General features: G+C 47.5%; 1 protein-coding gene across 1 annotated transcript; it reads right to left on the reverse strand.

Moving 5' to 3' along the window:
• Nucleotides 1-1,303: 1,303 nt before the first annotated feature.
• LOC123180894 (uncharacterized) lies at nt 1,304-22,616 on the reverse strand. The gene is made up of 6 exons (XM_044593078.1): nt 22,068-22,616; nt 21,546-21,598; nt 20,126-20,163; nt 9,342-9,660; nt 8,909-9,213; nt 1,304-2,249 (listed from the first exon to the last, which is right to left on the reverse strand). The coding sequence occupies exons 1-6, from the start codon at nt 22,408-22,410 to the stop codon at nt 1,649-1,651; spliced, it is 1,659 nt and encodes a 552-aa protein (XP_044449013.1). The 5' UTR covers nt 22,411-22,616; the 3' UTR covers nt 1,304-1,648.
• Nucleotides 22,617-26,432: the final 3,816 nt, after the last annotated feature.

The following is a 26,432-nucleotide window of genomic DNA, read 5'->3' on the forward strand; positions in this document are numbered from 1 at the left end:
TGCAACCGGGCGCGAGACGAGCTCGGTCCTATGGCACCAGGCGCGAGACAGTCGATGAACGGCAGCCGGGAGAAGGCCAGCCTTCCGGCGAGAGAAACGAACATAGCTGAGGAGAGGGGTCGAAGGCCGACACAGACAGCCTACAGACAAGCCGACGTCAGAACAATCTGGCCGCCGCCGCAATCAACCTGCCACCACCACATCACCTGCGCCTCCACGCCCTGGTCAGATCCACCCGAAGCCCCGCCACCCCGCACCGGAGCAGCGTGGACACCGGCCACAACACCACCACCTCCACAGGATCGCCGGGAACCCCCGCCATCGCCGACCATCACATCCACCGGATCTGGGCAGGGATGTCCAGATCCGCCGCCAGCACGTCCGGGACCACCAAACCCCACGAGTGCAGGGGGAGGGGAGGAGGAGGCAGCGCCGGCGGGCCACGAGTACGCGGGAAGGAGCGCCGGAGCAGGGGTCGGCCGAGACCCGCCGCCGCAGGCAGGGGAGGCGCCCCGCGACGCCAGCCATTCGCGCGCAGGAGGAAAACCGCCCCGCCGCCGCCTCTGCCACGCGGCCTTTGGCCGGCGGCGCCCACGACGGCAGCGAGGGATGGGGAGCCGGGGCGGAGGGTCGGGAATGGCGGCACAAGGGTTGTCTCCCGACGACACTCGCGAGAGCGCCTCGGAAGAGGGAGGGGAGGGGAGAAGAAATTGCAGAGCTCTAAGCTATCATTATGAGACTGCCAATGCTAAAGTTATCAACATAACAATTGTACTTTGGGTCATGACTGTTATGTAGTAGTTATTACCAGACTGCTAATCATATAATTATGAGGCTGCTCATGTTAAAGTTATCACTTGATTACTAAAGTTATCAGGATACTAAGCTATCATTATCACTTTGGGTCTCTATAAGGGGTTTATTACACCCCCTTGTATTTTGGGTCAAACTTTGACCTTAACCATAGATTTGATTTGCAAAGGATAATACTTAACTCTTTCATAATTCCTCCATCCCATAATGTAAGACGTTTTTTGACACCAGTATAGTGTCAAAAAACGTCTTACATTATGGGACGGAGGGAGTACAATATAAGATGTTATCACAACCAATGTACTCATATATTATTAATTGTAAGTAACATCTTATATTATGGGCAGAGAGAATGTCATAAAATTTATACTGTGGATTCGTATTGGAAAGAAGTTTCCATTTATATAGTTTTGTTACGTATAACAAATATTTTGTTACGCGGTATGGTCAACTTTGGCTCAAAGTCTGAGGGGCCTAATAAACACGGGCAGAGGGGAATTGCATTCCATAAATATATCGTCTTAATCATGATTTATAGTCAGTTCTCCTAAAACAGACTACACCCGAGGGCAATTTCTAAAGTCCCAACTACTAATTACAATGCTCATCAGAAGGCCGTTCCCTGGAATGCTTGCCAATTTCTTCCAGGGAGGAACATACCAACAATAAATGCATCCCAATCAATCCCGTCCACACCAGTTAGATAACAACGAGCATCTGCTTCCAAGTATTGCATTTCCCTGTTGCAAATTGCAGATCCTGGCAGAATGGAAGCAAATCTAAGCATTTTCGGATGATGAGTCTCCCGAAGATTTGACTCCTTAGACCTCCTAGTTTATTCTTCTCCTTCAACTAGTCTTCCACGTACCCATCTCATCTTAGACTTATTAGCAGGTGAGGACACATTCTCTAGTGGCTCTGCTGAAATAAATTCTGTTGTATCTGCTGCAATCCGGTCGATCTGGTCGTTATTGACCACTTGCTCACTGATATATAGATCATTTGTTCCAAGATTTCCGTTCACATCTTGAGCTGTTGAAAAAGCTGAAGGAAGCAAATAAGCTCTTTCCATGGAGTTCTCTATCCTCTGAAACATACTGAGTTGTTCCTTTTCACCTAGTGCAGACACATCAAAATAGAAATCCATGCCATTAACAGTCCTTGGAGGTAACTTCATTCCATTTACAGATTTATTCTCTTGTTTAATAGGGTCATTTTGATTCTCCAACTTGTGCAGTTCCGATACACCTGAGTCATCCAATGTATCATCAGAAGAACTTTCTGCTGGCCCATCATTATCATCAACACCTTCGAGTGACATTCTTGCCTCTGTAACAAGCTTTCTAGCTTCTATAAGTGATGCTTGAGCAAATGGAATTTTCGCTGCAACAGGCTCAAGAGCATTTGCAGCTTTCTCGGCTTCTACAATGAGTGACCTGATGGTAAAAGAATAAGAAAACAACTTACAATGAGACAGTTAAATTTTAAAATGTCTTGCATGTACAGATGGCATGTTAGTTTTCTGACAGGAAATAGTGTAAACTAGGTATGAAGTAAAAGCACCCCGGAAAATTCAACTGCTAGTGTGATTGCAGTGCACTAATGCGATATATTCATATGTTATTACTTATGTTTTTCTTCCCATTCTTTGTTTTTCTGGAAAAAACTTCCGATCCATTCATCAAACATCATGGCAGTACAAAGAACACAAGAAATAATAAAAATTACATCTATGCCTGTAGACCACCTAGCGACGACTACAAGCACTGGAGCAAGCCGAAGACGCGCCACCATCATCACCCCTCCCTCACCGGAGACGGGCAAACCTTGTACTGACATGTATATTGTTTGGATTTTCCAAACACTTTTTCACAGATATGTGGTCTTGATTTTTCCCAATAGTAACAATACCCTCATTAAATTTTGCTTTTTTTTTTGCATCATCATGTCGTCATGCTTAAACTTGAAATGAGGTAGCTAAAACCCTCAACCCATTAAACCAAACCCAAACCATAATTACTTTTATCATTTTATTTTATTAGGGAATTACAAAACCATTTCCCTTTTTGGTGTTTTGCATGATAGCCTTTCAAACTTTGCAGATAGCCTTTCTACAATACTTAGAGGCTACCCAATTTGTTTCATAATTTAATCCCTAACCTATCACCTACATTTAGTTCAAACCCAAAATTGATTTTAAATGGATTTACATTCCAGAAAATATAAACATGATTCCAAAAATTATGAATCTTTTTGTGAGGCTTTGATATATTCCAGAGAAGGTTCACAGAAGTTTGCATAAAGATTGGATCTCATCTGAACCTCCAAAACATTTTTAAACAGAAGATATTCCATTTTTTGTAAAAGAAAAAGAAAAAGGAATTCTTTTAAGTCACACAGCCCACGGCCCAAATACCCCTTCGCACTGGTTATTCCCTACCTCTGTATGGCAGCACGATCCCACGATCACGTTGACGGCAACGTCAATTTGACAGGCTGAACAGCGTCGTCTCGGCCTATATAGCTGCCCCCGACCTAGCCCTAGCCACCCTCTCTCGACGTTGCCACTCGCCTCCACCTACAGAGGCCCCTATTTTCCGCATGTCCTTTGACCGATCCAAGCACACCGTTGTGTTCATGGTGAGCTACTATACTAAAGCCCCCTATTTTCTGCAATGTTTGGTAGCTCTAGGACACTTAGCGCGTAGTCCAGTAGCAAGCCGTCACCCGCTCGCCGTTGTTAGAGGTCACGGACGTCAGTGGCAAGCAAACCAGCGTGCCCAATGGAGCCTCGAGGACGTATACGTCCTTGGATCATGCTAGTTCGCCATAGATCACTGGCCCACTCACGCACCCGAGCACCGGCCATTGGTCGTCGCCAACGACATCTTCTGTTCATTATTTCTACGCACAGAGTTCTGCTATTTAGCACCCGCTTGACTCTCTTTGCACTGCTGGTTGTCGTACTTGTCAGTGTTGCCAGGCTGTCCAGTCCAACTTAGAGTTTCATCACGTCTACGAGAGTTCTTTTCTCGGCTCCGTAAGGAGTTTGATCCATGGCGCGCTCTGTTGTTTGCTCGTGGCCGTAATTCTCTTATGTAGGCGCTTTCTAAGATTCATGCCAAGGAGACTCACCTCCCTAGTGCTGGTTTACTTTGTTAAGGAGTATTAGTATTAGATCTAGGGAGACCTGGCTATGTTTCCTTTCCTTGTACCCCAAGTCTTATGTAATAAATATAAGCCCCACGGGCTGCACGATAGAGATAGCATGCAAACATGGTATCATGAGCCCGGGTTTGATGTTGCATGGTGTCCTTGCTGAGCAGGGTACTCCTGCTCAGTTTTCTTGTCCCAGTGCTCATGCTCAGAATGGTGTGGCTAAGCATAAGCATCGTCACCTTCTTGAGACGCCTCAGGCATTGATGATCGCCGCCTCTATTCCACCTCACTTCTGGGCTGAGGCTGTTTCCACTTCCACCTATCTCATAAACATCCAGCCCTTTGCTGCTTTGTAAGGTGGCATTCGTTTGAGCGTCTTTTTGAGGAGTCTCAACCTTTTTGTAAGGTGGCATTCGACACTTCATTTGTTTGGTTGTGTTTCCTATGTTCTCCCCCCCCCCCCCCCCCCCCCCCGCGCGAACGCAGCAAACCAACCTCTCAAACTGGCGGGTCCATCTTTCTCGACCTTACTACCCGGGTCCATCTTTTGATGAGTCTCGTCCTTACTACCCGGGTCCATCTTTCTCGACCTTTTCTGTGAAGGATATCTCTTTCCTCACTTTTCCCCGACACTTCTATCACTAATGTTGAGTCCTTGTCCACCCATCCCACTCTTCTACTAATTCGACTGTTGTAGATACGACGCTGTCATCTCCTATGGTTTCCTCACCTCACTTGTCACGGGATCACCTTCATCGCCAGTGGTTTCCCCGTCTCCATCACCTGAGCCTATCCTGGTGATTCCTCGTATTCTTCCATCTTTTCCTCGTATTCCTGTTTATCAGTGGCCAGTCGGTTGTTGGGCAGTTGCTTGGGGCGCCCCGGAGAAAGATAGGTACTGCCTTGTCCCGAAGGAAGTTCTGGAGCATCCTCTCTTCTTCTCCATCATCAGTGGACTGGCCTGAAGTAATTTTGTACAGGCTGAGTTGGATTTTCTTGAAATTCCTTTGTATGCTTGCAAAATTCTTGTTGACAGACTCTGTAAACTGATAGAATTCTTTCATATCCTCTTCACGTTCTTGTGTGGGATTTTGCACTGAAGAAAAGTTCTTCAGAAACCACTACTCCAACCTTTCTGCTGCCGAACGAATCCCGCCGCCCGACACCGCCGCCGTACGCCGCCAGACACCGCCACCGTACCAGGTCGGGGCCCAGGACGAATCTGGAGCTCGATTCACGCCGCCGGGGAAGAAAACATATGCTCTGTATACCAATTGTCAGGTCCGAGCCTGATCTGTCAAACTAATTCAGAGAACAACGGAAAAACACTCAGCTTTCGGTGGAATTTTTGGGGAATTTTCATTACAGATCGTCGGATGAACAGCTAGGGTTTTCGCCGGCCGGAACACGGCGGCTGCAAGGGCCAAGCCCAGAATAATCCAGAATGCCCTCTCCACAAGCCGGAGGAGGGATTAAAAGGGGAAAAACAGCTGTAAAGTAAGATAGCGCCATGTTCAGCAACTACAGAGCTTGTGGTGAATATAAAAGTAACAGGGGCATGCATGTGGACCGTGCATCCAGTGATCTACGGCTCAGGACAATCTGAATCGGTACTGTGGCTTATCCAGCTCTTGGCGCATGTCTCCAGTCCTGACAGATACATGGGCTAGCAATGCTCGGATCGCCGTTCACTTTTTGCTTACTGTGTTCTTCTTGTTGGTTCTCTCATTGCCTAGAAGACGGAGCAACAAATTGTTGTTTCCTGCTCGAGTGCAGAGGCTGAGTTGCGAGCTATGGCTCTTTTAACGGCAGAGATGACTTAGTTATGGTGATTACTTCAGGAGTTTGGTGTGTCTGTTATTACACATACTACACTCTTGTCTGATAATACACGTGCTAGAAGTATTGCGCGCGATCCTATGAAACATGAGCGCGCCAAGCATATTGGTGTTGATGCTTCTTTTGTGCGCCCTCGTGTGTAGGATCAGGTTATTGCTCTTCAGTATGTGCCTTCCAAGTTACAGTTGGCGGATTTCTTTACGAAGGCCCAAACTAGAGCGAGCATGGATTTTATCTCTCCAAACTAAGTGTTGTGGATCCACCATGAGTTTGAGGGGTGGTGTTAGAGTTATATTATTTTCCATGTATAGCCTGTTTTATTTTCCTAAGGTATGAGGGGTTTCACGCATATTTACCACCTCTACATGTATATATATCGGCCTAGGTCCACCTGGAAATATAAGTTGCATATTTCCTAACAATATCTACTTGATGCTGCTATGGGTAGTTGAACCTGGCTCTGATACATTTATGTTGTGCAATGGATATACTTATGTTAATATGTAACGAAGGCAAAGGTGGGAGGCCATGTTTTATGCAATCGGTGTTTTGTTCCACTTGAGCCGACACTAGGACCCGAGTTTTATCTTGATCCAAGACCGAGCTTACTCAACCTCTCACTGGGGAATTTATGGGACCCCTTGCGACCTAGACCTAAACCTCAAACCTCTCCATGGGCCACATAGTTCGGGCTTTCCATTACGTCTAGTTGTGTTGCGAATGAGATATGTTTATGATGATGATGATGTTGTTAATGTTATAGCTAGTCGTTGCATACATATAGGCAAGGTTGTTAGAACCGTGATTCTGAATTGGATCGAAGCTTTGATGGTAGGATCGCAAATCATAGAATCTTCACTATCAGAATCGTAGAAACGTAGATACTAATAATCAAAATCATAGAATCATAGGGTTTCATTTGGATCGTAAAGTGGTAGATGTTAGGAATATGCAACTTGTATTCCAACAGGGCCATAGGCTAGTATATATATACATGTACAGGTGCAAGACATTTGCAAGAAACCCCTTATACAATGGGGTAAAGACAAAAGGCTACATGGCTATATATTCCTGGCTACATATGGGAAGTGTCGTGGCCACTCTCCCTCCGCCGGCACACCCCGTGTGTGCTATTCTCGAGGGCATTAAGGGGTTGTTTGGTTCTCGCCAGTGTCGGCCATGCCAATGTCGGCCAGATCCTGCACCAAGTGACTTGCCAAGCAGGGAACAGAGATTTCTGGCGGGAAAAAAGGGCTGGGCGGGAACACAAGGGCGGGAAAACTGGGCTCACATGTGAAACAGTTACAGGAGAGGAAAGAGAGAGAGAACCAAAACCAGGGCGTGCAAATCTCCAGGCTTTCAGCTCTCTCCTCTCCTCTGGCAGCAGCTTCCTCCTCTCGCTCCTCTTCTCCGGCTGCAGCAGCTCCCCCCTCCTCTTGCGCAACCACAATTGCATGGCTCCTGCCCTCTCTGCTCCCCCTTCCCCTCCCTTTGCTCTTTCTTACATGCTCAGATCTGCACCAGCTTGTCATGCCTTTCCTGCTCTGTTATGTGTTATGCTATGCACAGCTCCTCTGCTATTAGGTGCTGCTGCTACCTCTTATAGTAGTTGTCTAGTTGCTTACCGCTTAGTGGATGGATTAGAATAATGGCTACTAATGCATATGTGCTCACTGGTGGATTAGAAGCAAGGTACGTATGTCTCACTAAATGGTACTATTCTACTGTCCATCAGGTTCAGAGTCTGTCTAAAGCATCGCCACGCTTTACGCTTTAGCGTTTAAGCAGTGAGGCGCCCCCTCAGCGCCTCGCTTCCCTTTGACGCTTTAAAAATATATGGTGTGAGTGCCTTGCGGATTCTTCCTCATGGGAGATACAAGGTGGAATGACAGGCAGTGCACTCTCTTTCCTTTCTCTATTAAACGCAAGTTGTAGTGTATCTATAGGAGCAAACCACATACCCTTTACTTTGAGACGATGCCTACTCAGTGTAGATCTAATGTAAGTCTTGCAGAGTACGTCATGTACTCACCCTTGCTATTCAAACCAAGTTGCTGCAGAGGACTTCACCGACATTGAAGGCGGCTACTTCGCAAAACTTACTGACGACGAGTTAGATAGAAGGTCCCAGGTGGCAGTCTGAGCCTTGGGAGGGCCTTTCATTTATCTCCAACCTCTTGGGCACATTTGATATTTTGCCTATAACCAGACTATTCACTTCGTTGAATGATGTAATGTTGGATCATGTTGATCTCTAGTTGTAACAATAACTTATTAGCTCATGTGAGCTCCATACCTTATAAATGTTATCGTTCGAGTTCTATGATGATACTTATTACATTTCACCCCATAGCGTGTCATAGTGCGTGTATGTACGTAAGTACACTTTGCAGGTAGGATATTGCTTCTATTCTATACCTTGTAGGCAATTGCGCTAAACTTGGAATAGTACCGAATCCAGGGTCTGACAATGTGGCTGTTATTAAGCTTTGACTACTTTTCATAAATTAAACACATTGGATAGTGCAACAATCAAACAGAAATTATAAGGGGGAGCTTAGCCAGCATAGCCGGTCCCAAGCCCGGGTAAAGGAGGAGGGTTGTGATAGGCTTGGCGAGCCAACGTAAAAACTAGCCAGTCCCATAGGTATGAAACCCATTTGAGCGAGAGTAGTACTAGGATGGGTGACCTCCTGGGAAGTCCTCGTGAAAGGGTTTCATATCTAAGGGTTGTGATAGGCTTGGCGAGCCAACGTAAAAACTAGCCAGTCTTTTGGGTATGAAACCCATTTGGGCGAGAGTAGTACTAGGATGGGTGACCTCCTGGGAAGCCCTCGTGAAAGGGTTTCATATCTAGCCTACCCCAACTTGTTTGGGATAACAGGCTTCATAAGTAAGGATAAGTAAGCTTAGCCAGCATTGTTGGGTTATTTTGTATTATTTCCATATTTGTGAAAACTAGTCAAAGTCTAGTTGAAAGAACACATCAAAGTGCAGTAACAAAATTTTAAGCACGGAAAATCAATAGCTGATATTTGTTAGCAAAGATGTGCCTCATGCAGTTTACCCTTTTCTAATTGCAAATAAGACAACATACCTGGCTCTTTCAATAGCCTCTTTCTTCTCTATTTCCAGTGCTGTCCTTTGGGCTCGAATCTTCGTTATCATCTCTAGTTTCTCACCTGCCATAGGATCTTTGTAAGGAGTTGCACTTTTCTTTCTCTTAACCGGAGCAGTTTTTGCATGTGCATCGTCCATGCTGACAGCTCTGTGTTGAATAGATTTCTTTTTTTCACGCTTTGCACCTGGTTCTCTCGGAGTTCTTTGTTTACGCGGTACTTTAGATCCAGAAGATGTTCCATGATAGCTATTAATTGCACTGCAAACACGTTCACGGTATTCCTGCAAGAAAATCAAACGTTTCTACCATTAGTTTATGGAATATGAATAAGCCATATATTGCCCCGAAGACATTGGAATGAGAGGATGAGAACCATGAAATATGTTCAGCAAGGGATAGATAATCTTACTCGATCCAACCACTTCGCAGCAATGGCTTCTGCAATTTTTCTCCTCTGCTCTGGAGTTTTTGGCGCTCTTCTATTACCTGTCGGCCTAGGCATTGATCTTCTTTGCTGGACTTTCTCCAACCATTCCTGCCGCAGTTGCTCAGTCAATATTTTATGTGAATTCCATTGGAAGGCAACTCCACCAGCAAAGCCCTTCCTAGCTGCATCTGCTATCATTTCCCGCCACTCCACAAAGCAGCCATCCTGAACCATTAGCTTCTGTAGACGCAAGCTCCACCCACGCCTCACTCCCAATGATATCTTAATTTTGGTCTCTTCACTGTATTAAGTACAAACAAAAAATAGCAATTACTACAATTAAATCGATGTGGGTAGTTCTAGAAATCATGAAACTAAGGAACTGCAGTTAACTTTTTTTTTGAAAAAAAAGAACTGCAGTTAACTTATTACACTACTATTTAAGCACTAAATATTCTTGCTTTGAAGTTAGGTTCCTGGGTACTTCAGAGTTTAGACTTGTGGGTTGTGGCACAGTTGCAGGTTTGGATATGGCCGAGGGGAGTATGAAGTGGCATGTGCAAACATTGAGAAATCAAGCGAACGAGCTCTTTGGATCAGCTCGCTATAGTGCATGAGCTTGTGTAGGCCACGCTCCATCTCTTGAAGTGCATGTGCAAACACTTGAATCATGCCGAAACTGAGACAAGCTCGAGTAGCTTGTCAAGCTCAAGCCATTTGAACATCCCTATGTTTGAGGAACAAACTTGCCAACAGAATAATAAGTCAGACCAAGAATCAGTACACACTGTATGCACAGAAGTACATGGCCCCACCATGGCACTTCCCAATCATGGGATGAGATCCCCAATCTCCATGCTAGGCAGTCTACTTTCGAAATTAGGGAGATATGTTTTAGCATAGGCCTTGAGCCAATTAAGATAAGATCTATGATATGTTACCTATGTTTGTAGTATGAAGTTTGTATTAGCTATGTATGACTCCGGTTGTGTGACGAACTTTGTAGCGTGAACTCGTTTTAAAATTTGCAGTATGAAATATACCGGATATGTTCTGCCAGGACCTTCACATTCCCGCGAAATAGGGGGAACTCTAAAACGATTCGATTTTGCAGTAACAGATTATACCGGATCTCCTAGAGGTGCTCTTAGGATGTCTGCGAGCTGGTCCTTGATGCCAAAGAAATCAGCAGAGTTGCTCCCATTCTCCAAACATTCGTGGATGAAATGATACCGAATGTTGGTATGCTTGATCTGCTCATGGAAAACTGGGTTCCTGCTGAGTGCCAGCACGGACATGGTGTCCCTCTTCCCCTTCATATCACCAAGCAACCGTGCCAGCCAGATGGTTTGGCTCGCCACCGTTGTTGCAGCAACGTACTCTACTTCACAGGAAGACACAACCAAAACTCGCTGCTTCGCAGATTGCCAGCTTACCAAGCTGCCACTGAGGAAGAATAGAGCTCCGGACATGCTCTTCCTTATGTCGATGTCGCCGGTCTGATTGCTGTCCGAGAAGCCAACCAGTTTTGCGTCCTTTGAACTACGTGGGTAGGAGAGACCATAGTCAATCATGCCGGCTGTAGCGTAGCAGCTGCTTCACAGCGCTCATGTGTTCCACCGTGGGGTGCTCCATGAGTCTGCTCATGCAACCCAACAAGAAGGCGAGATCAGGCTGTGTGTGGACGAGGTACTGCAGACTTCCAATGATCCGCCGGTATGTTGTGGCATCAATCTCCTCTGCGGTGCTCTCACAACTCAATTTGAGTCGCTCCTCCATGGGTGTGGACGAGGGATCGCAGTTCCTCAGCCCAGCTATGTCAAGGATACGCCTGACGCCTGACGACTTCCCCTGATTCAAAGTGTCCCATCTTTGCCTTGGGTGTAACTCAATCCCATGTAGAAGGAGATGAGCTCAAGATCACCTATAAGGAATTCCGTCTTCATTTCTTCCGTGAATCGGGTGATCTCATCATGGTCTAATCGGGTGCCTAATCTGGTGATCACTAGATGGTAGACATTGATGCCAATGAGCAAGAACACCCTGCCATGAACGCGTCCGTACATCATGCTCATGGGCGCTCTGCTCGAAGCCAAGCCACTTCAGTGAGGCATGAGGCATGCCTTACATGCACGCAGGGCTTGGCACAGTACAGTACCCCCTCATAGTCGCAACACCTTTCCTTCTTCTCAAGTGACAAAGAAACCAAGTGGTTGCGACACGTAAACCTCCTTGGTGCGGAGGGTGCCTCCGGATATCACCATGTCGTATGCCCCATCGTCAAAGACACGCATATCTCCCACATCATACATATAAAGGTGAATCTTCTCTTTTTCTTGTGTTTACTTGACCCCTTCGAGGACGGTATACTGCTTGACCCTCCTCCCTTGTGCATACATAGGTTTGAGTGGAACTTCACACATGTCAAGGAGTGCAAGCACGAGAGTACGCCTACACCATCCGCAAGGGAAGCTTGGAAGCAGCAACGAATAGAGAAGAAGGAGAAGAGCTGCTGACGATCAGCTGCCGGACTGTCTAGACAACATCTCAGAAGTCCGGCTTGATGCCTCCAGGCATCAGTACCCAAAACATTAAGCCGGATGAAAGGGTCCTCTGACTTTCTGTCCAGCGTTTTGTCTGGCCATCAGCCGGATTGTCCGGCATCCAAGCCAGAGTGGTACTTCACACATGTCGAGGAGTGCAAGCACGAGAGTACGCCTACACCATCCGCAAGGGAAGCTTGGAAGCAGCCACAAATAGAGAAGGAGAAGAGCTGTTGAAGATCAGCTGCCGGATTGTCTGGACATCATCCCGAAAGTCTGGCTTGATGCCTACGGGCATCAGTACCCAAAACGTTAAGCTGGATGAAAGGGTCCTCTGACCTTCTGTCCGGCATTTTGTCTGGCATCCAAGCCAGACTGTCTGGCCCTGGAACGCGCCAGCCGTTCGACGACTACACCAGCCCGACGCCCCGAGAAACTCAGTCCCCGAACTGTCCGGGCATCTGCCGGACTGTCCGACCCGAGCCTACGCACAGATCTGGCCCATTGGCCATGTATCCCCTCCTCACTTACCCTTCGTGCCTAGGACTATATATAGCCTTTCTCCACCTTAGATTTAGGGTTAGCTAAGAACAAAAGACAATAGAGCTTAAGTCATGTACCTCCCCTTGTGGGATTACCCCTTCATGGAGATGGCTCCTCTCAAGGAGATGAAGACCTCTTGAGGGGATGACTCCATAGGAGTACCAAGACCTCCACTTGTGGAGAAAATTCCTCCATGGAATTCAAGCCCTCCTTGTCCTAGGACTTGGGGAAGAGCTTTATCTTGTTCCATCTCTCTCTTTTGATGATTTGGATCAAGGATCTATCTATGTGTATCTTTAATTAGTTTTCCCTATGTTTCCTCTGTGTTCTTCGCGTTCTTCCTCAAATCCACCTCCAGTTCATGAAGATTGGGCACAATTAGGACTTGGTCCCATATCATTTGGTATCACGAGCAAGGTTGCCACGAATTGACTAGTTGCTATATTAGTTGATCTACCTTCCTTTGCATTCCCATTGCCCAATTCTTTTTTTTTTCCATCAATCTCGAGCGATAAATCAAGTTTTTCCACCCAAAAATCAAGTTCACAGCCCTGAATTGCGATCCCCGGACTGTCTGGCCTTCTACCCGGACGTCCACCCTTCCCCCGGACTGTCTAGGTAGGTTCCTGGACTGTCCAGCTACCCTATACCTTAAAAACAAAAGGTTTTCACCTTCAAGCCATACTGTCTGGCTTCCAACCCGGACTGTCCGACCCACTGGAAATCTGTTGCGGTTGTTTCACCGTTTTGGCCATAACTCTTAGATCCAGACTCCGATTTGAGTGTTCATGGGCTCATTTTGTAGCTATTGATGTGCAAGTATTTATCATATAGGAAAACATCAAGTTTGTGAATCAATAGAGTGGTGCCAAGTGACGAATCTGTTGGCCTCTGCATACAATCAAGCTAGTGTCTCTCCTTGTGTTTGTGCAACACAAGCTTAGTCTTATCTTGTATGCTCATTCCTTCGGTTGCACAAGCCCGTTATCTTTGCCTATGTGTTCCTATTGTTTTCCTTCCACATCTTGAGATCAACTTGCTTTGAGTTCATTTGGATCTTGCCCAATCATTTCAATATATTGATCACTTATTGCTTGAATTTGGTGCACTAACCTTACCGAGCTCCACATATAGCCTTGTTGTGAGTTTGTAGGTGTGCGTTCGAGAACACTTATCAACAGCATTTTGCTCTATTGGTACACATTGGACGATCTTCGATCCTTTTCATCCAAGGAGTGGAGAACTTAACATGCTATTGTTCTTTCCTTAGCCACTTACTTTTTGTGCTAGTGCCATCATGTATAGGGAGGGTGGGGCAAACATGGATGAACTTGCAACGAAGCCTCAAAAGCTTCATCGCTATCACTCTAGGAGAGAGTACCACACAAGCAGTAAGAATGATGGTGGCCATGGCAACTCCACTAAGAAGAACAATAAGTCAAGTACCTCTACATCAAGACGGTGCGACGACAAGGCCATCACCGAACTCATCCACAAGTAAGGATGCGTTTGGTTACCTGCATTAGGCCCACCCAAGCCCGCGCGGGCAGTTTTCAACCTGTTTGGTTGATCAGGTCACATCTAAAAGTTGACCCCACGAAACTTAAAGCACCTCGGGCCTGCATCCAGAGGAACGCTCAAATCGGTCGTTTTTGTGGAACCAGGCCCGAGCGGTGCTACCTTAGGCACGTGGGCGTGGGTGGTTGCACGCGTGAATGCGGTCTCGAGACATCGCGTTGTTTCCCGAAGTCGCGTCATAAATTACCCTCACCACCACCACCCCCCCCCTTCCTCACCGCTCTCTCCCCTCTTCCCCACTCACACCAGCGACGGCGACCACCGGAGCAACTGCAGGACGATCCAAGACGACGGCGACCACCGGAGCGACTATAGAACGATCCAAGATGGTGGCGACCACTGGAGCGACTGTAGAACTCCATGGGAGTGCATCAGCCATGGCGGTAAGTCCTTGCCCTTTCTCTAGATTTACTGCTTTCGACTCGGGGTAGATTTGATTTGTGCACATGATTGAAGAGTTAGGGAGGGGATTGAACACATCGGGGGTGTGGGATTGGATTAGGGGCAACACTGTCGATGAACACTCGAATCCATCGATTCTGCACCGACAGCTTCTAGGGTTCATACGGTCATTCTTTATTACATCAGGGGTGGGGATTGAGGTACAAACTAGCCGCGAAGACCTTGGAGTCACGTCGAGGGGCCAGGGCCGAGGAGGTAGCCATATTCTTTTCTTCCATCACACCAGCACCCGCAGTCTCGTCCTCATCGTCTTCGTCAAGAACGATGGGTCTTGCACGGTCGCCTGCCGCTGGCGCCCTGGCCACCATCTGCACCGCATCGTAGTCCTCTTTTGGCGACACCAATGTCCTAGTCCAATACGCTCTGGCACGCTGGTCTTGAGGCGCCTTGTACTCCCTGTACTTCGCCCATCTTGCCCTCTGCCCAGCGTCGCCGGAGTCTGCCTGATTCATGGCCCAGCGCAGGATGTCCACTGACATTGCGCCCTTGTCTGTGTCAGGAATCAGTGTCTTCAACTCATCCGCCGTAGCCTTCTAAATCACAGCGACGGCCTCCTTGTGCATGTCTTCGATGCTGCTGAAGTTCAAGCACACTTCCATGATGTTCTCGAACTTCGCGCGGTCGCCGAGCAAGCACCCGAGGAAGAAGGCCCTCCATCCAATGCCCCAGGGGAAAGCGTTGGGGTTAGAGTTGGAGTTGGAGTTCATGTCGAGGGAGAAGTGGTGAAACAGAGAGGTGGAAGAGGAGAGGTGGTGAAACAGAGAGGGTTTAAGTGCGGTGCTGGGTAAGTAATGTGGGTAAATATAGGAGCGTTAGGCCGATAGGAATGAATGCTGACCTTTGAATTGCATGTTGTTAAGCTAAAAAAAACTGTGTTGTTCATAATGCAGATTGAGAAGGGCAAAGAGGCCGTGCCACCATTGGAGAAGGGCAAAGAGGTCATGCCGCCACTGGTCGAGGTGCCGGTGCAGGAACACCCAACAGCCAAGCGGAGTAACTACGGGCACTACCATGAGGAGTCAGGACCAAGCCACTTCTGCAAGGTTATCCTTGCTCCGAAGCTGGAGAGTCTGCCAATGCCTCTGGAGTTCACGAGCACTTCCCCGCCGTCCCTACAGAGTTCAAGCTCAAGACGAACACCTGGTGCGCATGGAGGGTCACGGTGAGGGTGGTCAACGACAGGGTCACCCTTGATCAGGGTCGGGCCACCTTCGCCGTTGTTCACTAGATCATGATCGGGTACATGGTGGCGTTCAAGTTGCTGACCCCCGACACCATGAAGGTGATCATCTTCAACGACAAGGGCGTGGAGGTGGTCACCAAGTGCAAGAAGCACGATGACGCCTTCGCCGTGACCGCCTAAATGAGCTCATGTTACCCGTTCGTTGAAGTACTATGTTAAACTTCTATGCGTGGTTTAGACTTTGATGTGTGTTGCAGTTTTGTTTAAGTACTTTGCCAAACTTCTATGTGTGGTTAAGACTTTGATGCGTGCCTAAGTTTGTTCTGGTTGCTATAGTTTTGTTTTTACCTTCCAATGTGTGCCTCTGATAACCTCACCACATCGAGGAGGAGGCTACCACACAATTGTCCTAGATGTAACCAAACAACCGGACTTGTGTTTCCCCTGAAACAGATCGGCAACCAAAAAGCCTGCCTTCCGTTTCGGCCCATGCAGGCTAGAGGGGATGCATGCAACCAATTAACATGCAGATGTTGGTTTTTTGCCTGCATTTGCTCAACCAAGCCCAACTGGGACAAGTATGCAAAGGGCAAAAAACGATGCAGGTAACCAAACGCATCCTAGGACATCGACAAGCACCTCAAGACTATGGACAAGAGAAGCTTCCCAATCTCAAATCCACTACTCCCACGAGCTACCTCGACTTCGACACCAAGTACGAGATACTCCCTCCGTCCGGAAAAGCTTGTCCCTCAAATGGATGTATCTAATACCAAATTAGTGCTAGATACATCCATTTGAGAGACAAGCTTGGGACAAGCTTTTCCGGACGGAGGGAGTACTATTTTATGGGACTCATGACCTCGAAGAGTAACTCGTGTGGGAGCAAAGAATGGACGACTACCTCAAGCTCCATCAAGTCCCATCCGAAGATCAAGTGATGAGCGCCACAAGACACTTCCACTACTACGCTTTGACAAGGCGGCTTCACCTACCTTCGAAGGCATACCACACGGATTGGTCCAAGATGAAGAAGGCTATAGGGCGAGAGTTTGTGCCATCCAAATACTCGAAACATCTTCGTCACAAATTGGAGAACACCCCACAAGATCCAAGTCCCTCGACGAGTACTTATCTCAGCAAGCCTTGCCACGAGTCGGTGAGGACGACCCCAATGGATGAAGTGCCACTTCAAAGCGGGATTGAACAACGACATTGCCAAAACTACCTCGCTCAATAACTACAAGTCTATCAACAACCTTTACAATGTTGCTCTCAAGGCGGAAGGAGAAATCAAGAAGGCCAAGGCTACTCGACCCCATGCACACTTCAACGACCAAGCTCCAAGACGGCGAGTATTAGGATAGTTCCACTAAGATGTCCAAGCCCGACGCCACAATGCTCCGAGATGACGCTCCAAAGTTCGACTTCACCGCCATCCCGCTTTGTCATCATGACCCTTTTTCAAGACAGCACAACGACAACTATGACTATGGACCCATTCGAGGACCATACTTTGGAGGCAAGTGACTTGGTGGCGAGCGAGGAACAAGCTTCCACTTTTGGAGGCGATAGTGAGATGGTCGAGCATGGGATATTCCCTTCGGTCATGGAGGCGAGTGATGATGTGCCACCTTCTAGGACCTTCATCCTTGGCAACGGTGACGAGATGCTTAAGGATGGGATTTTCCCTTCAACTATGGCGGCGTATAGTGCGACTTCAGAGATATGTGCACGCATATTGAGAGTGAGAGTTCACCACTAGCCCCACATATGTTGATGCCCCAATTCCTATGTGAGGAGAGCCACAACCACCACCACCACCATCACTTGAGTGACTCCATCATATGTGAGTTTGAGTGCGGTCCATCCACCTTGAGGGAAAGAATGAACCACAAGAGTTGAGTGAGGTAGTCGATAGGTCATGTTAGGCCATTTGCAATGCAAACAACTTAACCTCTACCTCTATTGTGTCCTCTCCTTTGGTGCTAGGTCTCATGGATGATAACACCTCGATCCTCAACAACTTCGGCCCTCCTTTGGACAAGACAATGGCCATGGTGGAAGAAGATGCACCCCGCACATGGTTCCATCAAGATGATGACATTGGCCACAAGATGGTCTTTTCCACCACACCTACTTCACATGAGTGGGACTCCCAAGGTAACAAAATAGGTGATGGTGATGTGCATGTCCCTCTAGTGGATATGGATTGCTTGCATGATACTGACGCTCCTATTACTATGTCACATGTTATTAGGCCTTCTACATGCTTTGATTTGCCACCCATCTATGATATGTGTGATGATGAGTACGTTATTTTGAGTAGTTGTGATACCATGCTACATATGATATCTTGTCATAACTTCATATATCATATCATGTTTGATAACCCTCTTGCTTGGTCATATGCTATGAATGAGATTTCGAAATTCAAATATTTGCAATGACTATGCCATCCCCATTAAATTCAACTTGAGTTGTGAATATAGCATAGATGACAAGCTTTTGCTCTATGGTATTTGCATATCTTCTGATGATATTGGCGTGCTCCCTTTGCATCATTTGAGCAATTCCCTTCAAATGTCATGCCATGAACAACTTGCTTTGTACATGCATTGTTTAGATGTTGTTCAATTTCTCCTTGTTTTACTTCAAGTCTTTGTCTTGCTTGCAACCATGCTTATACTATTGCCCATGAGGACACCCCCATAGTGTCCTCATACATGTTAGAGTGCTCTATCTTTTACTTTGCATGCTCCCATAATTGTGTGTGTAATGTGCTTTACATTGATATGAATGCTATGCATATTAATATTGATGCATCATATACTCGTTACACCTTGTGTCCCCTGTGTGTTGAGCATAACAAGTATCATTGCATCATGGATATCGTATTCTTTTATCGTGCATCAAATTTACTTGCATATCTTGTGCTAACTCCCACATGCACATACACATCATGATGGATGATGTGTACATGTACCACGTGCCCACATTCTTTCGTTTGTGTCTATGTTGTGTAGGTCATCATGCTTGCTTGTCAACTTCCAAACTCATGAGTTGACAACACGAGCTCTGGAGAGCTACATTTGGAGTCCGGGGCTGTATACCAACCTAGGGGTCCTGTGCCAATCTGATGGGCCGACTTTTGGTGGCAAAAGGCAACCCTGGGCCATGGCACCGTCACTGATGTCACACAATTTTATCGGACGGCTATCAATAATTGAGGTGAAATGGAAGCACACATGTGCGAAGAAATCTAGTAGGCTTTCATCACACACCACTGATAGATATATTGTTCCTTAGTTTAATAGGTGTGGTCGGCATTTAAATATTCAATAAAATATAGAGAACATGTTGATGTAGAAGTGCTTTGATACTCGTATTAAAAATGTTTACATAACAATTATTATTTTATCACCAAAAGGCCAAAATTGCTAACACATCTTTTACAATGCAAGCAAGGACAAAAAAGGAGACATTTACTTACAAAAGTATTATTTTCCATGAACACAATCATATATCTTAAGAGTCTCTAAATGTGGCGGAAAACAACAACAATTACTTCATCAAGTCATGCATGGTTCGCAATCTAAGAGCGACAATCCAACTGGTATGGTTCGCAACTCTAAGGGCGTCAATCCAGCTGGTATGGTTCGCCTCTAAGGGCGTCAATCCAGCTGGTAAGGTTCGCAACTCTAAGGGCGTCAATCCAGCTGGTATGGTTATCAACTCTAAGGGCGTCAATCCAGATGGTATGGTTCGCAACTCTAAGGGCGTCAATCCAGCTGGTATAGTTTGCAACTCTTAAGGGCGTCAATCCAGCTGGTACGGTTCACAACTCTAATACATCTTAAAGTAAACCATGTGGGACTAAACCCACCATTACAAAGCACAGCACACAACAGGGTGTTATACTTATGGAGGATAATGGTTCAGGCCATCTCAACACGGCGCTACAAATGGGCGCTAGGGAATAAATTCCCAGCCGTTGCTCTCCAATCCCGGTCACATAGTTGGTGTTGAGTGCCTGATTTAGAGGCGACGCTTAGGTGGGCTTTTGGTTCAAATTAAATGGTCCAAGCGCCATGGATTTATTATGTGCGTTGGAGACTATGGCTCTTACGTGAGTGCTTCATCTTGGTATTTTTCTATTTTCTTGTGCAACTTCTTACTGAGGGCATCTCCAACAGAAGAAGCTTATATGAGCACCTAAAAAAACAAGGGGGGCAGCCCAGTGCAATAGACCCAAGGCGGTCGGACCCTTCCCCAAACCCTGCGCAAGCGGGAGCAACATGCACCGAGCTGCCTTTTTTTTAGGTGCTCATATAAGCTTCTTCCGTTGGAGATGCCTTAGTAAGACGTTGCACAAGAACATAGAAAAATACCTTGCCGATAATAGTTAATGTTTTATCAATGTACTACATAAATCTTAAGAATAAGTAAGGGCCTACCTCTGAGCATGTCCGAGATTCATCAGCTTTTTCTTAACCTGCACAGCAATCTCTTTAGCCAAGCTAAACAATGCATTAACTTGTTTCTGACAAAAACTTGAACATACTGACACAGTATTAATGAGCCAAGTAAATAATGCAAGAAAAATATAGGCTTTGATAGGGATCACACCTAGTACCTGACACTAATGCACCCACTGGTCCTTTGCGGTTGGACCAAGTGTTACATTTGTGCCTGCTATGGCATGTGTGTTTAGTTTGTAATACCACACCATTATAGTTTATAAGTAATTAAACCAATAATAATAACAATAATCATTTCCCATTATATACTCCCTCCGTTCCAAATTACTCGACGTGGTTTTAATTCAAACTATATATGTAGAAGTATCTGTATTACCAGCCATGCAGTACCCGTGTTGCTGCAACATATCGACATATTACTGCATATTTCATGTAAGATCCCAATTTTAAAGAGAACTATAGCAAACGAATTCAGGAAAATTACATCTTAATACATACTTCAATACATAACAACAGCAGCAGCAGCAACAACAAAGCCTTAGTCTCAAACAAGTTGGGGTAGGCTAGAGGTGAAACCCATAAGATCTCGCAACCAACTCATGGTTCTGGCACATGGATAGCAAGCTTCCACGCACCCCTGTACATGGCTAGTTCTTTGGTGATAAGTAAATTTAGATGCCCTGGAACCATTTATGAATACTATTCAGCATGCTTTACCTGGCAAGGTTGCAAAACATACCCAGTAGAAAGCAAAGAGAAATGATGGTATGAATATTCCAAGTTAACTGCTTCCGATCAGCATATGATTCAATAAATTAGAGAGTGTCTCAAAATAAAATGTGGTTGGATGAACATTTCATTGCAAACATGCCAGATTTCTAGCTATGATGTCTGCATTTGTACGTATCCACAGCCAGAAATGTGGAACCAAGCATACGAAAACGTACATTTTTTCAATAATCTATCCAACTCACTGTCCTGAAATTTTTCACCCTTCCTTTGCATTGCAAAACAAACAGCTACATAGAAGCTGTATGGTGACAATCTATTACACCATGAAATAAAGCAACTCCAGAACGTTGTAGCACCCCAAGACATAAGGGTGTTTGTATTGTCCAGTTTAGTTAGAGATGGTTGATCTCCTCAGAGGATGCAAACTTAAGAGGTAGAGACCATGTGTTACCCAAATGCAATTGTTCCCAGGCATTCAATCGATCCAATATAAGATAACAATTTTAGCTTGTAGCAATATTGCTATTAATTAAATGTATTCAATTAGCTATCTACAATCCTACATTATGAAATAGTTAGCTCAAGTAACACTACGCAAATACCAAGGGATTAAAAGACATGACACCACATATAAATAGCAACAACAATTCTTACATGACTTCACCTTGGGGTTCTGCATAGCAAGCCGTGTCCTCTCCCGAATCCGCTGGAGCGTCTCTGCACATGCAAGTTAAATTTAATAAGGCGTTACCGTTTCCTCAAATCAATATGCAACTCTTATCTAAGACATTTACTAGATCCATTTAAACCTTCATCGTTGCAGTTATCCCATGTTTTTCTGGAACAGAACATCTACATGAATTTCCTAAAAGGTGGCCGTTGGCATGTTGAGTTCTCACGTTGCTATCACACGGTTTCCACCTACCAGTACCAATCTCCCTCTTTTTCTTCCATTTTAATCAAAAAATTTCACAAAAGTTACTATTGAAGGATTAGGTGGTGTTTGATTCTCTAGTCCTAGGACTTTTTCTAGTCCCTACGACTTTTTGGAAAAGACTCTCAAGGAGTGCTTCTAAGGACTTTTAGCAAAAAGTACCACCCTGTTTGGTTTGCTATGGACTTTTTCTAGTCCCAACACAAAAAAGTCCCTGGAACCAAACACCCCTAAACTAGGGTGCAATCCTACCTGGGCTGTGCTTCCTGCCCTTGTTCCACGGCGTATTCCCCTTGTTCGCCTGCGATATCCGCATCCGCCTCATCATCTCCCTCTCGTCCACTGCCTCGCCGTCTTCCTCATTCCCCACACCGTCCTCCTCAGTCGGAAACTGGATTTCCAACGCCTTCGCACCGCGGTCCAGGGCCAGCGCAGGGTCCACCTCCGCTAACACCCTGACTGCGCCGGCGCGGCAGCGGGGCGGCCCAAAGCATATCACCCGGCGATGGGCGTGGGATGCGCAGGGCCACGGGGGAACCTGCGGGAGCCGGGGCCAGGAGGAGACCCAGTAGTAGCCCAGGAGCTGCGGCGCCATTAGACGTCTGTGTTCTTCACGGCTGATGGTTGGCCTAGCAGAATGCCGCCCACGTAGCGCGTGGAGACGTGATGCGAGGAATGGAGGGCGGCTGAGGGAAGGATTGGCTCGGCCGCGGCTGATGGAAGGATTGGTTCGGCGGCGGCGGCCGAGAGATAGTCGAGCGAATTGGTGACGTCCTATGCGGAGAACGTGGAGTGGAGCAGGGATAAGAGCGGCCGCAAACCACTCGGGTTGGGCCGAAAACCGCGCACCGGGGGCCATACCGGCCGAATTTCCGTCGTTTTCTTTACCTTTCCCTCCATTTCCCTAGTGCCGTCTTCCTTCTCCCTAGTCGCTTTCGCAATTCTTTCCCCCAAATCCGCCCGCCATATTGTCGAAAAAGTATGCGGCCCCTCGCCTAGCCACCGATTCCGTCCAACCAAAGTAGAGGAAGCCGAGGGCACCGATGGCAAGGCCCCCAGGCTTGTCGAACGCCCAGTGATCGCCGGGAGGCGATCACCGCTGACCGGCAGAACAAGCTCGTCATAAAGAAGGCCAGAGACGCGACGGCGGCGGAGTAGGAGGAGGTGTCTCGCGCGGGGATGGCAAACCTTCCGTCTCAACAGGCCGGCCGGTGCCCACAAGCCGCGTGGGGGAGCCAGCTTCTCGCCGCCACTATGGGGGTATGCGCCCTTGCCTGACTACGCCGACGGCGACGCGCATGGCGGCTTCAACCCCAACATCACCTTCCTGCATGGTGCGGCATCGCGCGCGTCCCCGTCAGGCTTCAACCACGACCCGCGCAATCCCTCCCCCGCGTTCGCCGCCGGCCTCAACACCCAGTACAACTACTCATCACCGACTTACTCAAGTTCGCCTGCGCCGTAGTGCCTTGCCCTTCGCACATGGCTCGGCGCCACACTTCAGCAGCACCGACGCCGACATGGACGAGATGATCACGAGCGGCTCGAGCACCGCCGCTTCGTGCCTCGGGTTCCGCACGCGAGACGAAACTCTTGACGCCGCCGTCGACCTAGAGGACGAGCTCGACGACGCCGAGTAAGAGGTGGAGGAGGAAGAACCGGCGGAGGTGGAGCCGGCGCCCAAAGGGAGAAAGAAGAAGCGGGCGGCCAACGCCAGGCCGGGCGAGCCTCGCGTCAAATGGACGTCCAAGGAAGACAAGTGCCTCGCCAAAGCATGGAATACCGTCAGCATCGACCCGATCACCGGCTCGAATCACAACACCGACACGTACTGGAGAAGGATCAAGACGGCGTTCGACGAGCGCAAGTTGGTCGACCCCGACTTCGCCAACATCCACATGGACCGCGGCGAGAAGGCCATGGTGACCATTGGGCGACCATCCAGGGCCCTGCAACAAGTGGCATGGGATTCAAGAGGAGATCGTGGCTCGCCCAGAAAGCGGCGCCAACGTCAAGGGTCGGGTATGGCCATCGATCGCCGGCCCAGTTCTTCGCCGTGTACTTCGCCGACACTTTTGTCTTTGGCTGTGCAGATGGTTCGGATGTTCAACATGTTTCGCCAGGGCAACAACGACCAAGAGTTCAAGTTCCTTCATGTGTTCACCAGGATCGAGTTGTGCGAGAAATGGACGGAGTGCCGGCTCGCTCTCGCCAAGGTGAAGGACGCCTACAACCCGGACGCGTCTGCCCCAGCGGCGGCAGAAGGGCGCCCTAATGGCAACAAACGAGCCAAGGCAGCGAGGGACGCAGCACCCGCTGTTGAACGGTTGCAATCGTCGATCGAGCAGTGCATCGCCGACGCCAAGAGGGAGGAGAAATCCGACGCGAGGTGGCCGGCGTTGATGACGAACCAGGACGTCAAGCTCGACCTTCTTAGGACCAACGTCACCGCGAAGAAGAGGAACACCGACCTAGCGTTCTTGAATGGGGCAGACACGTCGACGATGGATGAGCAGGTGAAGGCTTGGTAACTGGCGGACCGTGGCTGTCGTCTTGAACCAGATGTCGGGACCGGCGGCGATCACCGCTCCTACGCCCACTACGCCAACGCCGACGTCGAGCCCGAGCACTGAAGTTGTGCCCACGCCGACGCCAAGCCCGAGCACTGAAGTTGCGCCCACGCTGACTCGAGCCCGAGCACTGAAGTTGTGCCCCACGCCGACGCCGACCTCGGCCAGCCCTGCGACAAAGGAGCCTGCTGTTTTGATGAGCCTTGTGTCTATTGTTCCTACCCTTTTGATCGCCGGACTTTAGCTATGTTCGATCGCCGACCTTGTGGCATAATGATCACCGACCATGTGGCATGATGATCGCCGAACTGTGTTGTTTTTTTTGTAGCGGGAAAGTGAACTTTGAATTTTGATGCGTTTGAGAGCCGAAACTTGGGGGCGGGGATGGGAACTCGATCGTCCCCATGCCGAAAAAAACGCTAGCGCAAACGCTAAAAACCCTTCGTCAGGTGCGCTGGGGGACAAACGGCTGGAGATGCTCTAAGGCTAGTCATGGTGGGGATATATTACTATGTTCATCGTGTAAAGTAAACAAAGAAGTAGTAACATAGATGATTGCATTTATTAACTTGTAGACTCATATATCCTTGGGAAGCGATGTGTAAGAGTAACATACTAGGTTACTCTAAGCACCTTACCACACACGATATTAACATAGTTTCAGTCCTAGCTAGGAAACAAATCATAGTTCATCCTAACTACTAACAAATGTCATTACAAAAATAACAGTCAAATGGCTCAACAGGGGAAAGGTCATCAATGTCGAACTAGTGGCAAGTCCATCCTCGTCCTCTCCTTATTCTGCCACTGTTGTTTCTTCTTATTATTATTCTTTTTCTCATCTGTTGTTGTTTCTTCTTCTCTTCGGTTCCTGCTTTTGCTCTTCTTCTTCTTCAGATTCTTGTCTGACCTCTGTTATCCCATATTTCATGTGCCCACTCCATCATTTTGATCTTCTAGGCTTCGTTGTCAAATGCCTCTACACCATGGTCGAAACTGACAACATCGTCACGCATCACATCTTCCTCCTCAGGCACCAGTTCATCACAACCCCATTGCAAGATCTAGTTATGCAGAATGCAACAAGTAAGAATAAGATTAACCTAGGTGGGAAAAGTGTGTAATGACTTCTGATCCAGGATCTTAAACCTGCTCTTCAAAACTCCAAATGCCCTCCCAACAGTAACTGTAAGGTTGTAGCGTTCAAGATTAAACAATTCCTATGGAGTCCTAGGATTCCCGAAGAGTGGAAGAACACCTAGACGACGTGCATAGCTAGCATCTCCTAGGTAGTGCTTTCTACCCCTGTATGCTGCAGATTATGACCTTGGCACTCTGGCAGTGACATGAGTATGATCTATTGCCCCAATGCAATCATGAAATGGCATTGCAAGATGGTGTTATGGCTACAACAGGACAATACAAGCATATCAAGGCATGAACGGCATACTGTCAACGCTCATCTTAAAGTATGGATAACATCTTGGGCTACTGCGAATCTTGTTAGGAGTCTAGTCGGTTGGTGACCTGATCATCTCTCCTCTGAGTTCCCCAGCAGCATACAACACTTGCCTGAAGTACATGGAAATGGTCTCCATTGATCTCCTGAACATGTTACGCATAACCTTGAACCTCTGGTTATGACCAACAACATGGAGGAACATGGCTACCTACTCTTCCACACTGGTGTGGATGCTATCTTGTAGCAGCCCCTGCTCCTGAAGGTCTGCACAAGCCTGGTGAAAAGTGCTCTTTGTTGGGGAACGTAGTATTTCAAACAATTTGCCTACAATCACGCAAGATCTATCTAGGAGAAGCATAGCAACGAGCGGGGAGAGTGTGTCCACGTACCCTCGTAGACCAAAACCGGAAGCGTTTAGTAACCCGGTTGATGTAATCGAACGTCTTCGCGATCCAACCGATCCAAGTACCGAACGTACGGCACCTCCGCAATCTGCACACGTTCAGCTCGGTGACGTCCCTCGAACTCTTGATCCAGTTGAGGCCGAGGGAGAGTTTCATCAGCACGACGGCGTGGTGACAGTGA

This window comes from Triticum aestivum, chromosome 1D, assembly GCF_018294505.1.
Source record: "Triticum aestivum cultivar Chinese Spring chromosome 1D, IWGSC CS RefSeq v2.1, whole genome shotgun sequence".
Taxonomy (NCBI): Eukaryota; Viridiplantae; Streptophyta; class Magnoliopsida; order Poales; family Poaceae; genus Triticum; species Triticum aestivum.